At 39.2% G+C, this 14,779-nt stretch overlaps 1 protein-coding gene across 1 annotated transcript in view; it reads left to right on the forward strand.

Moving 5' to 3' along the window:
- Positions 1–14,779, forward strand: part of LOC126154495 (A-kinase anchor protein 9-like) — a 510,657-nt gene that overhangs the window by 182,884 nt on the left and 312,994 nt on the right. Inside the window, exon 17 of the mRNA XM_049916148.1 lies at positions 7,275–7,445. Coding sequence (XP_049772105.1) covers positions 7,275–7,445 — 171 coding nt within the window. The remainder of the gene's footprint in view (positions 1–7,274; positions 7,446–14,779) is intronic.

Consider the following 14,779-nt stretch of genomic DNA (forward strand, 5'->3'; position numbering starts at 1 on the left):
ACTATTTAAATTATAAGTCTGTTTCATTGAGAATTTCATCCTTGTTACTTTCTTTTACATTATATGGTGTATTAGTACATCTGCTGATCAAGATTTAATGGTGTGATTCTTCAGCTTCTCCCAGTGTATTTTGTGTCGAAATAGTTCAAAGATGAACTGCTGGATGTCAGTATCTAACAAGTGCAATATTTCGACAGATGACAACGTCGCATTTATCAGGTGCACTGATGAACTGTTCTGTGAATTTAAAACTCTTCAAGTCTCATTCCTTAGTATATTAACCAAACATGAAGCATCAACACCTACTGATGCATAACATCTAACCCTCAGGCCGTACATCAAAGCTCTCTTCAACATAAGAGTGGTTAACTGCATATAGCAAGTGAACGTTGCACATCACATGACTGCTCACCACTGCCCTTGTTAGTACAGTGCATGCACCCTCTGTACAAACACAGGCCACGATGCTCAGGATCTACATCTACAACCACATAGATACTCTGCAAGCCAACGTATCGTGCGTGGCGGAGAATACTCTGTACCACCATATGTCATTTCCTTTCCTATTCCACTCGCAAATTGAGTGAGCGAAAAATGACTGTCTGTATGCTTCTGTATGAGCCCTAGTTTTCGTATCTTATCTTTGTTGTTTGTATGGGCAATTGGCAGCAGTAGAATCATTTGGCAGTCAGCTCCAAATGCCAGTCCTCTATATTTTCTCAATAGTGTCTCTCAAAAACAACGTCGCCTTCCCTTCACGGATTGCCATTTGAGTTCCTGAAGCATCTCAGTAACACTTATATATTGTTCAAACTGGTAACAGATCTTGCAGACCACGTCTAAATTGCTTTGATGTCTTCCTTCAGTCCAATCTGGTATGGATTCCAAACACTCAAGCAGTATTGAAGAATAGTTTGCACTAGTGTCCCATACGTGGTCTCCTTTACAGATGAACCACTCTTTACTTAAATTCTCCCAATAAACCAAAGTGAACGATTCGCCTTCCCTACCACAGTTCTCACATGCTTGTTTCTCCTCATATCGGTTTGCAGCATTATGCCCAGATGTTTAAATGACCTGATTGTGTCAAGGACGACACTAGTAATACTGTATCCGAACATTACTGGTTTGATCTTCCTACTCACATGCATTAACTTACATGTATCCACATTTAGGGCTAGCTGCCATTCCGCACACCAACTTAAACTTTTGTCTAAGTCCTCTTGTATCTTTCTATAGTAACTCAACTTCAACACCTTACTGTACTCCAGAGCATCGTCAGCAAACAGCCGCAGATTGCTGCCCACCTTGTCAGCCACATCATTTATGTTTATGAAGAACAACTGCGGTCATATCACACTTCCCTGGGGCACTCCTGACGATACCTGTGTCTCTGATGAGCACTCGCCATCTAGGACAAAATACTGGGTTCTATTATTTAAGAAGTCTTCGAGCCACTTGCATATCTGTGAACTTATTCAGTATGCTCATACCTTCTTTAACAGCCTGCGATGGGGCACTGTGTCAAATGTTTTCTGGAAATCTAGAAATATGGAATCTGTCTGTCTGCCCTTCATCCACAGTTCACAGTATATCATGTGAAAAAAGGACAAGCTGAGTTTCACATGGGCGACGCTTTCTAAAACCATGCAAATCTAGAAATATGGAATCTGTCTGTCTGCCCTTCATCCACAGTTCACAGTATATCATGTGAAAAAAGGACAAGCTGAGTTTCACATGGGCGACGCTTTCTAAAACCATGCAAATCTAAAAATATGGAATCTGTCTGTCTGCCCTTCATCCACAGTTCACAGTATATCATGTGGAAAAAGGACAAGCATGAGTTTCACATGGGCGACACTTTCTAAAACCATGCTGATTCATGCACATAAAGTTCTCTGTCTCAAGAAAGTGTGTAATATTCAAACTGAGAATATGTTCAAGGATTCTGGAGCAAACAGAAGTTAGTGATATTGGTCTGTGATTTTGCAGGTCCGTTCTTTTACCTTTCTTATATAATGAGTCACCTGCTCTTTTTTCCAGTTGCTTGAGACTTAGCACTGGACGAGAGATTCATGATAAATGCAAGCTAGGTAAGGGGCTAATGCAATAGAGTCCTCTTTGTTGAATTAAACTGGCATTCCATAAGGATGTGGTGATTTAATTGTTTTCACATCCTACAGTTGTTTCTATATACCAGGAATGCAGTTGTTTCTATACATCAAGAATGCATATTATCGCAGAAGAAGCTGAGTAGCACCTTGGTGTAATGGTTCTGATACTGAACTGTTGGAAGGAGGGTCGTGAGTTCAAAACTCACCTAGACTGTACAATTTTAATTTCTATATTCGGTTCGAGTACTTTCTAGAAGTATTCACAAATGTCAAGAATCATTGTATTGGAATGTTCTGTAGCTGTATATATACTGTATGTGTTCTGACCGGAGGCAGTTCGCTGCATGCTCTTGCATGTGCAAATGCTGAATAAACCTTCGTTAGGTGAAGTTAGTGTTCGTCATTCATCTAATTACACCTTCTTCTACGTGACAATATTACTATGTCATCCATATGGGAGTCTGTACTATGGTCAAATGACAGTATGTTTGCATGATCCTCCTGTGTGAACAATTTCTTGACTGTGAAATTTAAAACTTGAGCTTTCGTTTTGCTATCTTCAACTGCCAAACCAGAGTGGTCAACAAGGAACTGAATGGAAGCCTTAGATCTGCTTATCGATTTGACATACAACCAGAATTTTCTTGGGTTCAGTGCCAGACCTTGCGCTCCTTTGTGTACACTGCTTAACAAATATACACTATCATGATCATTTTTAGCTAGTAAGAATATCGATACTGGAAAAGAGTGTATGATAAAATGCCCTGTTACACCATGTATCCCTGCACTAAAGCTGAAGATGTCATACATAATTTCTTATTTATAGCATCAGTATTTTCATTTCCTCAATAGGTACGTTTATATGTGTCACTAGTGACTATTAATTCATCTCATGTTTAACAATATTTAACAAAACCTGCTTTGTTTATTGTAAGTGTCATGGGTGATATTTGAACATTATAACATGTCACAGCTGTTTTTGTTATGTCTATACATTCGTTTCTTTGAAAATACTTAAACTGTCTCTCTGTAGGTGAGTATCATTTGTTTCCTTAGTCTATTATCTCAGTAAAGAGACCTATTTGCTTTAAATTATGTAAAATTTGACTTCTTTGCATATCTGTCGTAAAAGGTCCTCACAAACTATAATTAGGAAAAACCTCCATCTTAACTATTTAGGAAACCTCTTCTTTGAGGTGATCAATTGTCGCTTTAATGATTTAAATCATTTCGTAAAAGAATTGCTTCATCCAGTCATCCCCTAATGTGGATAGTGTAACCAAACCACCACCTGGGTCAGGAGAACAGATCCACTTCAGTCCAATGCTTTTTATCAATTCATTTATTAGTACACCAATTATGAATAAATAAATTTCACTTGCTAATCACAGTAAACATGACTTTACCCTGATACTCTACCACCATACTTAATACCTCCAACAGACAGTAATTCGCATAATATATTAATTCTACTCACCAAGTGGCAGCAGAACACACACATAAAAAGACTGTTATGATTGGTAAGCTTTTGGAGCCAGTGGCTCCTCCTTCAGGCAGAAGGGTTGAAGGGGAAGGAAGAAGGGTGAAGTAAAAAGGGTGAAGGAAAATGGCTGGAGAGGTCTAGGAAAAGGGGTAGATTTTGGGAAAGTCACCCAGAACCACAAGTCAGGGGAGACTTACCAGATGGGATGAGAAAGGAAGACTACCGCTTTTCCTAGACCTCTCCAGTCCTTTTCGTTTGCCGTTCTTCCTTCCCCTTCAACCCTTCTGCCTGAATAAGGAGCCATTGGCTCCGAAAGCTTACCAAGCACAACAGTCTTGTATGTGAGTGTTCTGCCCCCACTTGATGAGTAAATTTTTTTTCTATACAACTAAATAATTGATTGTTTTCATTGTTACACAATATATTAAGACATACATATCCATAATTTAAAACTCCTTTTCATATTCGTTAGTGTTCACATGCTTATTACCATAAAGCTTAAACCCAATACTCTTATGACTATTGGTACTCATAAGTCTGTTTTCTTGATATGTGGTAATTTGTCTACTCTCTAGTGCTTTTTTAATTTCTCCTAACACATCCCATATCTTTTGAAATTCCTGTTGATGTTTTACATTGTTATCCACATAAATGATCATACATCCAGTTGATTCAATGGTGTCCTGTACTTTCTGTTTTAGCCTTTGTTCCAAACTAGTTAAGTTAGATTTGGGCTTAACACCCTATGTTGCCATAATGATTGTTCTCTCTCATTCGTGTTTGAAATTTTGGCGTGTACCAATTTAAAATTTTGGTTCACATCTTTGAAATATTCCTTAAGCTCATGACAAACTACTTTATGTACCTCTTATGATAAGTTTTCTGTTAATAAATTTATTTTACTTTCTACCTCTGTTGTTTTGTTGTCCCGTTCTGTGAACCTTGACATAAATTCAGTCTTAATAGTCTCTTCTGCTTTCTTAGAAAGGTTTTCCTCCAGATTCTCTTATTTTTGTCCAGCTTAATTTTAGTAATGTTAGTAGTATCCTCAACCGTTTCCATTAATTTTGTATTTTTGTCCATTAATTTGGCAAGTAATGCTGTTATATCAACTTTTTCTGCCTGTGTAGTCATTTTTTCAATTAACACTGGCATAAACTTCCACGCCGATATAATAGCTCACTTCTTGGTAGTTAACAATAAATTCAATATTCAATATAATATCACTCTGTCCAGTCTGTTACATCCAACTGTTAAGGCTGGAATTAGAAAAAATTTCACTTATTACCAGTTATTTAAAAAAAAAAAAAAAAAAAAAAAGGTGCAGGTTGGCTGCAAACTGCCACTGCATTGCCAATATGATGTCGATGTTTGCTTAGCTGTAGGTGACTGCTGATGCAACTTCCGTTGAACCACTAATGGTGCTGTGTGAAGTCTCAGAGTTGTTGGTTGTGTGATGAGCACCAGTGCGATGTCCGCTGGCCGCAATCACATCAGTTATCTTCGTAGCCAACCTCTCTTATGTATTGCAAACTCCACTGGTCTTCCTTAGTACTTTCAGTGCAAGCACATCATAATATTACATTGGTTGGTGTTCAGTATTCCAGCAATAAATTATTCCTTCTTCATGAAAATTGTTCATTCACAAGTTAAAGGAATGTTTTTCTACTCAATCTTGATAATAACACTTCCGTGTTCAGCTCTTGAAGCTCTGTTCATGATTATTAGTTGCCAAGGGCAACAAATTAATTCTTCTTAATATCTTGTCGAAATTCTTGAAATTTTTTGTTGTATTTTATTTTGTAAATGGTGATTTCAGTATCCCTGCTTTGTTTCGGTGGTTGTTCATCACAAACAGTGAAAAAGTATTGGCTGGGTTTTTCTCAGTAGTGTACTTCACCTGCTATCTGCACGTGGTACATTTTCACAGTGTCAAATCTGCCAATTACCTTTTATAAATCTTGCTTGTGAATGGTCCCCTATTCTGTCCCACCACCATGAATTACCTTGCTTGTCTTCTGGACTTTGATATTTGCTGGGTGATACTGAAATATTGCATCACAACTACTTTTAGCTACTAAATAAACTTTGAACTCTTATTTACACTTCTTTGTATTTAAAGTGTTCAAGTCTCACAGTGAGAGATCCTGGTTATTAGAACGCTAAGTAGTTAAACCAAACATCAAACATTAACATCTACTGATACATAATGCCTGACCCATCGGCCATACACTAAAGTTCTCTTTAACTTTTCGTTTATTTTTGGGTCCCCTTTGACTTTGTCAGTGACCCTCTTACCCTGAGCTGTCCAAGACACCACCAGATTGGACTGTCAAAGCATTCTTATAGCCTCATACACCAAGTGATGCCATGCATCGCACGACTGCCGACAATTGCTCTTATTGTTATGGCCCACACATCCTCTGTACGAGCACAGACCAGGGCATACAGTATCTGCTCCTTTCTTATACACTACTTAACAAATATCTGCTGTCACAATTATCTTTAGCTGGTATGAATATCAATAGTGGACCAGGGTACTTGGTATAATGCTTTTTACATTACATAAGCTGTTTTGACACATAAACCAATTTAGAAGGAGATTAGAAAATGAAATATCTTGTCACAATTTATAAAAAACGAAAATGGGGGAAAGGAGGGGGGAGACAGAGAAGAGTACAAAAATTGTTTGCTCACCCAATTATATTTGTTCTGTGTATGCAGGCCAGTAATCACCTAGTGGGATGTGGAAAATCATCTGAAAAACACACCCCAAGTCTGTCAGTTATGTGATACACAAAGTTTTAGAAAATTTTACTCACTTTCTTGTGGTTTGTAGTACATATATGCAGTTAGGGTACACTTATTCCATCCTGGGCAGGTAACTGCATAGTGGTAGGAAGGATGCCAAGCCACACCTTAAAATTAACCATGCCAAATCTGTTTCTAACCATTCCGACACTGTGACAATGTGGGACAAACACAAGCAAGAGAAGGAGAAGAAAATTAGTTGAACATTGTAGGCAGTACTACTGTTGAAAGTATGTTATAAGGCAAACTTGAGTGTTGAGTGCATTTCTTGGTATAATGACAGGAACATAGTTGCACTGTATTGAAAATAAAACAGACACATACTAACTTTATTAATGGCAAGTAGTTTAATACCAAACTGTTTGCAGGCATAACAGTTTTTGATGAAATAGTATTATTATTATTGTTATTTATTATTATTATTATTATTATTATTTATTATTATTATTATTGTTATCATCATCATTAACACTATTATAAAAATGTGCAAATGTTGACCTAAACACTGAAATATGTGGCTTGGTGTGTAGGTAAACTAGCATTACATATAAATACCTTGAAAATGCTGGGAACAGAAGATAAACATATAATTATTAATCTCCTAAGTTGTAACTGTTCTGCTGGGTTTTAAAAAAAATTGACGGATGACTGGAACTAGTCAACCTACAGTTTTGGGAAAATGTGTCTCCAGTACTGCACTGGTATCAATTTCTTGCGAATGACACTAATTGTACAGTTTTTGTCTGGAAACATTGTGTTACATGAAATATTCTATCTTTTTGGTTTCTTCTGGCTGTTGCGGTACAAATAGGTATTAATTAAAAAGTAGTTATCCAATTTTTATAAAATGACGATTTGTGTTTCAGCTACTCTGAAGAAATTGTCAGCCAGCACAGTCGGAAAATGTCTGATAGTAGCTGTGAATCAGAAAATGACTTGGTGTCTGACATGTATTATAACGGTGGGGGAGACCATGCATCTCACCTTACAACACTTACCCATATTTGTGATCCTTATGTAGCCGAACCAGACTATAGGTATGTAAAATGATTAAAACATATATTTGAGTTATTTGAATTATATGCATGCTAGCTTACGCTGATTCCATGCAATGTCATGCTGCAACTTACAGCAGTGCTCCCCTTCAATTTACATACAGGGTGTTACAAAAAGGTATGGCCAAACTTTCAGGAAACATTCCTCACACACAAAGAAAGAAAATATGTTATGTGGACGTGTGTCCGGAAATGCTTACTTTCCATGTTAGACCTCATTTTATTACTTCTCTTCAAATCACATTAATCATGGAATGGAAACACACAGCAACAGAACGTACCAGCGTGACTTCAAACACTTTGTTACAGGAAATATTCAACATGTCCTCCGTTAGCGAGGATACATGCATTCACCCTCCGTCGCATGGAATCCCTGATGCGCTGATGCAGCCCTGGAGAATGGCGTATTGTATCACAGCCGTCCACAATACGAGCACGAAGAGTCTCTACATTAGGTACCGGGGTTGCGTAGACAAGAGCTCTCAAATGCCCCCATAAATGAAACTCAAGAGGGTTGAGATCAGGAGAGTGTGGAGGCCATGGAATTGGTCCACCTCTACCAATCCATCGGTCACCGAATCTGTTGTTGAGAAGCGTACGAACACTTCGACTGAAATGTGCAGGAGCTCCATCGTGCAAGAACCACATGTTGTGTCGTACTTGTAAAGGCACATGTTCTAGCAGCACAGGTAGAGTATCCCGTATGAAATCATGATAACATGATCCATTGAGCGTAGGTGGAAGAACATGGGGCCCAATCAAGACATCACCAACAATGCCTGCCCAAACGTTCACAGAAAATCTGTGTTGATGATGTGATTGCACAATTGCGTGCGGATTCTCGTCAGCCCACACATGTTGATTGTGAAAATTTACAATTTGATCACGTTGGAATGAAGCCTCATCCGTAAAAAGAACATTTGCACTGAAATGAGGATTGACACATTGTTGGATGAACCATTCGCAGAAGTGTACCTGTGGAGGCCAATCAGCTGCTGATAGTGCCTGCACACGCTGTACATGGTACGGAAACAACTGGTTCTCCCGTAGCACTCTCCATACAGTGACGTGGTCAACGTTACCTTGTACAGCAGCAACTTCTCTGACGCTAACATTAGGGTTATCGTCAACTGCACGAAGAATTGCCTCGTCTATTACAGGTGTCCGCGTCGTTCTAGGTCTTCCCCAGTTGCGAGTCATAGGCTGGAATGTTCCGTGCTCACTAAGACGCCGATCAATTGCTTCGAACGTCTTCCTGTCGGGCACCTTCGTTCTGGAAATCTGTCTTGATCCTAACGTACCGCGCCACAGCGATTGCCCTGTGCTAATCCATACATCAAATGGGCATCTGCCAACTCCGCATTTGTAAACATTGCACTGACTGCAAAACCACATTCGTGATGAACACTAACCTGTTGATGCTATGTACTGATGTGCTTGATGCTAGTACTGTAGAGCAATGAGTCGCATGTCAACACAAGCACCGTAGTCAACATTACCTTCCTTCAATTGGGCCAACTGGCGGTGAATCGAGGAACTACAGTACATACTGACGAAACTAAAATGAGCTCTAACATGGAAATTAAGCGTTTCCAGACACATGTTCACATAACATCTTTTCTTTATTTGTGTGTGAGGAATGTTTCCTGAAAGTTTGGCCATACCTTTTTGTAACACCCTGTACATGTATATTAGAGTGTTGCCCATAGTGACTAGATTTACAAAATTCTCTGACGGTAGTGTTTATATTATTTATTCTGCATTACTTCCATTCTTTTGCAGTGATTAAGTGATGTATAATATGTTATAGTTACCGTATTTACTCGAATTTAAGCCGCACTCGAATCTAAGCCGCACCTGAAAAATGAGACTCGAAATTAAGGAAAAAAGAATTTCCTGAATCTAAACCACACCTGAAATTTGAGAGTCGAAATTCAAGGGGAGAGAAGTTTTAGGCCGCTCCTCCAAAGCGAAACAAAGTTGGTCCATTGTAATATGAGACACAATTTAGGTCGAATGAATGACGATATAGCTACAGTAGTTTGGTTTGAGCTGTAAGCTTAGCAGTTAAGCTTTACCAGGTAACCATTGCTATGCGTCAGGCGCTCCGTCCGTATCTATACGGGTACCCTTCGTTTTTCGCGTGCTTCGTCTGGTTTGAATTAATTGCTTATTCTTCTTTGATCTGATAAGTGCTGTTCTCTTTGTTATAGGTGTTTACGTCACTCTGAGCTGAAAATGCATTACTGTACTGTGTCATGCATTGTTTGTCGCATTCTGATAATGAATGTTTACGATCTACCACCGCTTACAATAAAAAAAAAGAGAGAAATTGTCTCAGTAGTGAAACAATGGTAAGAGACTGCTATTTGTTGTTATTTACACTGCTGCTTTCTTTGTTAATGATCAACAAGAACCAAGTAATAAACTGTGTATGATAGAATATGTTCTGAACGAGAGTTTAGCGAAAATTTTTCTCCGTTTGAAAATCTTTGCAGACGCCTCTTTAGTACATTACTTTCTGCACAGAAATTAGAGTCATCTTAGATTCAAAAATCTAGTCAATTGCCGTGCTTCATTTCTGACTGTATCCCTATTAGGCATAAGAATAAAACGAATATAAACATGATATGATATGTGTATACTTCCGCGTTTGCTGTTGTCTCACTCTAGTTTCTTAGCTTATTAGGCAGACAGGATTTAAATGAGATAGCAGCAAACATGAAAGAATACATGGCAAAAGGTTTATATTCATATTATTCTTATGGTGAAGACAATACTGCATGTGATTCACAAAAGTTCCCATTAGCAACCATCTCTTCTCACAGGTAGGAAAAAATTCAGAACGTAGAATTGGCCATACTGACTAACATCGCAAACAGTCTTGCCAGTCGGACTTTCGTAGTACATTGAAAAGCTGCTACATTCGAAGATGAACAATACGGAATTTGTATTTACTTCGTTGGATAATGTATGAAAATGCAGTGGTCGAAATTCAGGGCAGAGAAAAAAGCTCGTTTTCCGCCTTTTTTTAAATTTATTTACTGGCGCAGAGGTTTTGGCGCCAGTATTTATCTTTGTGCCTGCAAAGCATGCCTGTGTAGCGCTACATATTTTCGATGGCAGAAGTTAGTTGTGGCGGCACCTACCAACATATTTCAGAACTTCCGCTTACTTTGCACTCGATTCTAAGCCGCAGGCAGTTTTTTGGATTACAAAAACTGGAAAAAAAGTGCAGCTTAGATTCGAGTAAATACGGTAGTTGTGGCGGCACCTACCAACATTTTTCAGAACTTCCCCTTACTTTGCACTCAATTCTAAGCCGCAGGCGGCTTTTTGGATTACAAAAAACCGGAAAAAAGTGTGGCTTAGATTCGAGTAAATACGGTAGGTAGTCTCTCTCTCTCTCTCTCTCTCTCTCTCTCTCTCTCTCTCTCTCTCTCTCTCTCTCTCTCTCTCGATGACACTTGTTTGTCTCCTACGTCTTCCACACTTTACTTACTTCATGTCTTATTGCTATATTAGTACTGGTGACATACAACATTTAACAATATGCTACAGTTTTTTTTTTGTCAGAGAAATATCAACAGCATTACGAAAAGGATAGATTACTACCCACCATGAAGATCACACACTGAATTGCAGACAGGCACAATGAAAATACTTGCACATTTAGCTTTTGGCCAAAGCCCCCTTCTGAAAAGAAAACATGCATGAACACCACCGTGTGCTGCACGAACTCAATGGTGTCCATGTTACATTTCTATCCTCTGCACCTGCTGCCTCTCCATCCCGCATTCCTATCCCATGCACTCGTTACCTCCCTCCCTGCTGTCTGCCACTCTTCCCCCACCCTCTCTCCTATTCGTGCTGTCTCTTTTCTGCCCTCAGCTAATCCACGTGACACAACCCCTCAACCCAGTAAAGCAGCAGAACTTCAGTTCCAGCACAGTGTATTGAGCTGGCACATTGTAGCCAAATGTGTGGTTATGTTTGTTTGTGTGTAGGGGGAGGGGGGGGGGGGGGTTGGTGGAGGGTGCCTCTTTAGGTTGAAAGAGGAGTCATCCAAAAGCTATAAATGTTTTCAGTCTATTTTACATGATTGTTGGTGACTGAATTGCGTGGTGAGTTATTACCATTACTACTAAATTATTTAAATAAAACATAGGTTAAGTAAGAAAGAGAAAGCACAGTTGAAAGTCTCTCTCTCTCTCTCTCTCTCTCTCTCTCTCTCTCTCTCTCTCTCTCTCTCTCTCTCTCCCCCTCTCGATCTTTTCATTGACAGCTGGTTTCGATGATGTGATCATCTCTTGTTGACACAAATAATCAGTACATCTGAGGGAATAGAGCTCTGCTGACCAAATAGAGGTAGCACCAGGGGTATAACTACAGTCATGAGGGACCCAGTGCAGAAGCATTAAGTTGGGCCCCTTTCACCTCCTCCAAATCTGCCCCCCCCCCCCCCCCTGTCCCCATCCTTTACCAACACACTGAAACGTTTCCTACACATCTCTTCTCACGTCAATGAGGCTACCGGACACTAACCTGTAGAATTTTTAAAAATGTAACAATTCTGATTATGCAAATTTTCATTTTAGTTTTTTTTCTCATAAGGCCCATGACTATGCACATTAGATTTTTCTCTATCATTCTCTTTATAATCATGTTACTAATATAAAAACAGTCACTAAAACTATGTATATTTCATTTAACAACTTCATTACAATATGTTGAGCACTAGCTTAATAAGAGACAGTGTTTATGTTCCTACTATGCATATAGCTGGTATTGCTGTTCATTTGTTTTCATCGGAGCATGATTCCTGTGTCTTTTTTACCAATCCCTATTTTGTATTATTTAAACAATCCTTTACTGTAGTATGTGTTATTTAAGAGGTATGGTCTAACACCCTTCTTAAACATGCTGCATTCAGCTACATCTTTTGTTTCCTGGAACAGTTCATTGTGCAGTTTGATTCACTGATAGATAATATTGTTTTCAGTTTTTTGTTTAATTTTTCTTAGCGTTTGTGCTTCAGTGATTCTGTGATTACTTTAACACGTATATGTTTTTCTTATTTAGGCGTTGCAGTTAGAATATGCAACTGTTTAAAAAGTGTTGTACAACAAGTTAAGGTACTATGTTTAGTTATTATTTTTATGGCCCTATTCTTTGCTCTGAATATTTTGTGCACTCGGTGCCAAAGAAAATGTACTATAGCTAAGGACTGAGTATATATAGAAGTACAATGTAACAATGAAACACTTGTTGTTTCAGACTGATAGGACTCAGAGGGCATAACATGGTGATGGCAGGCTCATTAGTAGTATATTTGTGTCTCATTCCACTTTGACTTTGTGTTTATTACACACTTTGTGATATTATGATCTACATTTAATGTAATAGTACTCTTTCTTCCACCTATAAACTTGAAAGTATAAAATTATTCTGTTTGTTGTCTTTATATTCAGCATTAGTTCATTGCTTATTGACAAATTGTGAACATCCCACAGCATTTAATTTGCATTTTCTGCTAGGTGTTCTAGTGTTGTTTTTTTTTTATATAATTGCAATTTTGCTATCATTTGCAAAGAATTTTTTGTATTTTTAACATTGGGTGGGGAATGAAAGACATTTTGCAGAAAAAATTTCCACTTCCAGAATTCGGAAAAAAAAATTGTATCACTGTGAGGAATCCAAACAGCATTGGTTCTTATTGGGGAAGGGGAGTATATCATTCTGAAGTACAAACAGCACAGGTTATTATGCAGCCGTTAAAGTCAATCACCTTGTGCTGTGTGTCATGTTCAGTACTACAGTATTATCTAAATGGCCTTTAGCCACAATTTGGCAGTGCCCATCCATGCAAGTGCTTGGCTAGTTGTCATGCTCTCATAGAACATTGCATAGTTATTGCAGTAAAATCAGTATATTATGGGGCTGCTTTCGCACCTAGACATACCTCTGGTTGTGTGTGTATATCAGTGGCAGAATTAACGACATTTTTCATATTCTTGAATCCTGTAGTTCACTATCAATACAATTGAGATACGAGATGTGAATTCCTGATTATCAGCATTGAGTTTAAGTCGGTCAAGAAGAATAAAAAATCATTGCAGATAATAAAAAAGGAAATGAAAATAAAAATTGGTGACACACATATCAAAAAAAGTTTCGCATCAACCCGGTTCCCAGAACTCCTGACGTTAGACATTGACTGTGGATATCACAGATACAGTCTCTTTCAGTGTTCAGAGATGTCACTAAACGTACCCAAAGATGTAAACAACCATGCTTGAGCAGCACCTATTAGACAGAGGGGGTCCAACAGCTCAGCTGATCAGTTCCAGTCATTCCACCAAGGAAGAGGTACAAGGCTCATGTTGTCTGTAGTTCAACCATGCCTAGATGGTCAATAGTGCAGTTCGGTCACGTCCACATTGTTACTTTGTGCCAGGAAGGTTTCTCAACAAGCAAAGTGTCCAGGTGTCTCGAAGTGAACCAAAGTGATGTTGTTCAGACGTGGAGGAGATACAGAGAGACAGGAACTGTTGATGACATGCCTCACTGAGGCTGCCCAAGGGCTACTACTGCAGTGAAGGACCGCTACCTACGGATTGTGGCTCGGAGGAACCCAGACAGCAACGCCATCATGATGAGTAATGCTTTTTGTGCAGCCACAGGACATTGTGTTATGACTCAAACTGTGTGCAATAGGCCGCATGACGCTCAACTTCACTCCCGATGTCCATGACGAGGTCCATCTTTGCAACCACGACACCATGCACCACAGTACAGATGGACCCAACAACATGCCGAATGAACCGCTCAGGATTGGCATCACATTCTCTTCACTGATGATGTCGCATCTGCTTTCAACCAGACAATCGTTAGACATGTGTTTGGAGGCAACCCGGTCAGGCTGAACACCTTAGACACACTGTCCAGTGAGTGCAGCAAGGTGGAGGTTCCCTGCTGTTTTGGTGTGGCATTACGTGGGGCTGACGTATGCAGCTGGTGGTCATGGAAGGCACCGTAACGGCTGTATGATATGTGAATACTAGGCTTCGACTGATAGTGCAACCATATTGCATATTGGCGAGGCATTCGTCTTCGTGAACGATAATTCGCGCCCTCATCATGCACACTTTGTGAATGACTTCCTTCAGGATAACGACATCGGTCAACTAGAGTGGCCAGCATGTTCTCCAGACATGAACACTATTGAATATGCCTGGGATGGATTGAAAAGGGCTATTTATGGATGACGTGACCCACCAAGCACTCTGAGGGATCTACACTGAATTGCCGTTGAT

This window comes from Schistocerca cancellata, chromosome 2 (assembly GCF_023864275.1).
Source record: "Schistocerca cancellata isolate TAMUIC-IGC-003103 chromosome 2, iqSchCanc2.1, whole genome shotgun sequence".
In the NCBI taxonomy this organism is placed as follows: Eukaryota; Metazoa; Arthropoda; class Insecta; order Orthoptera; family Acrididae; genus Schistocerca; species Schistocerca cancellata.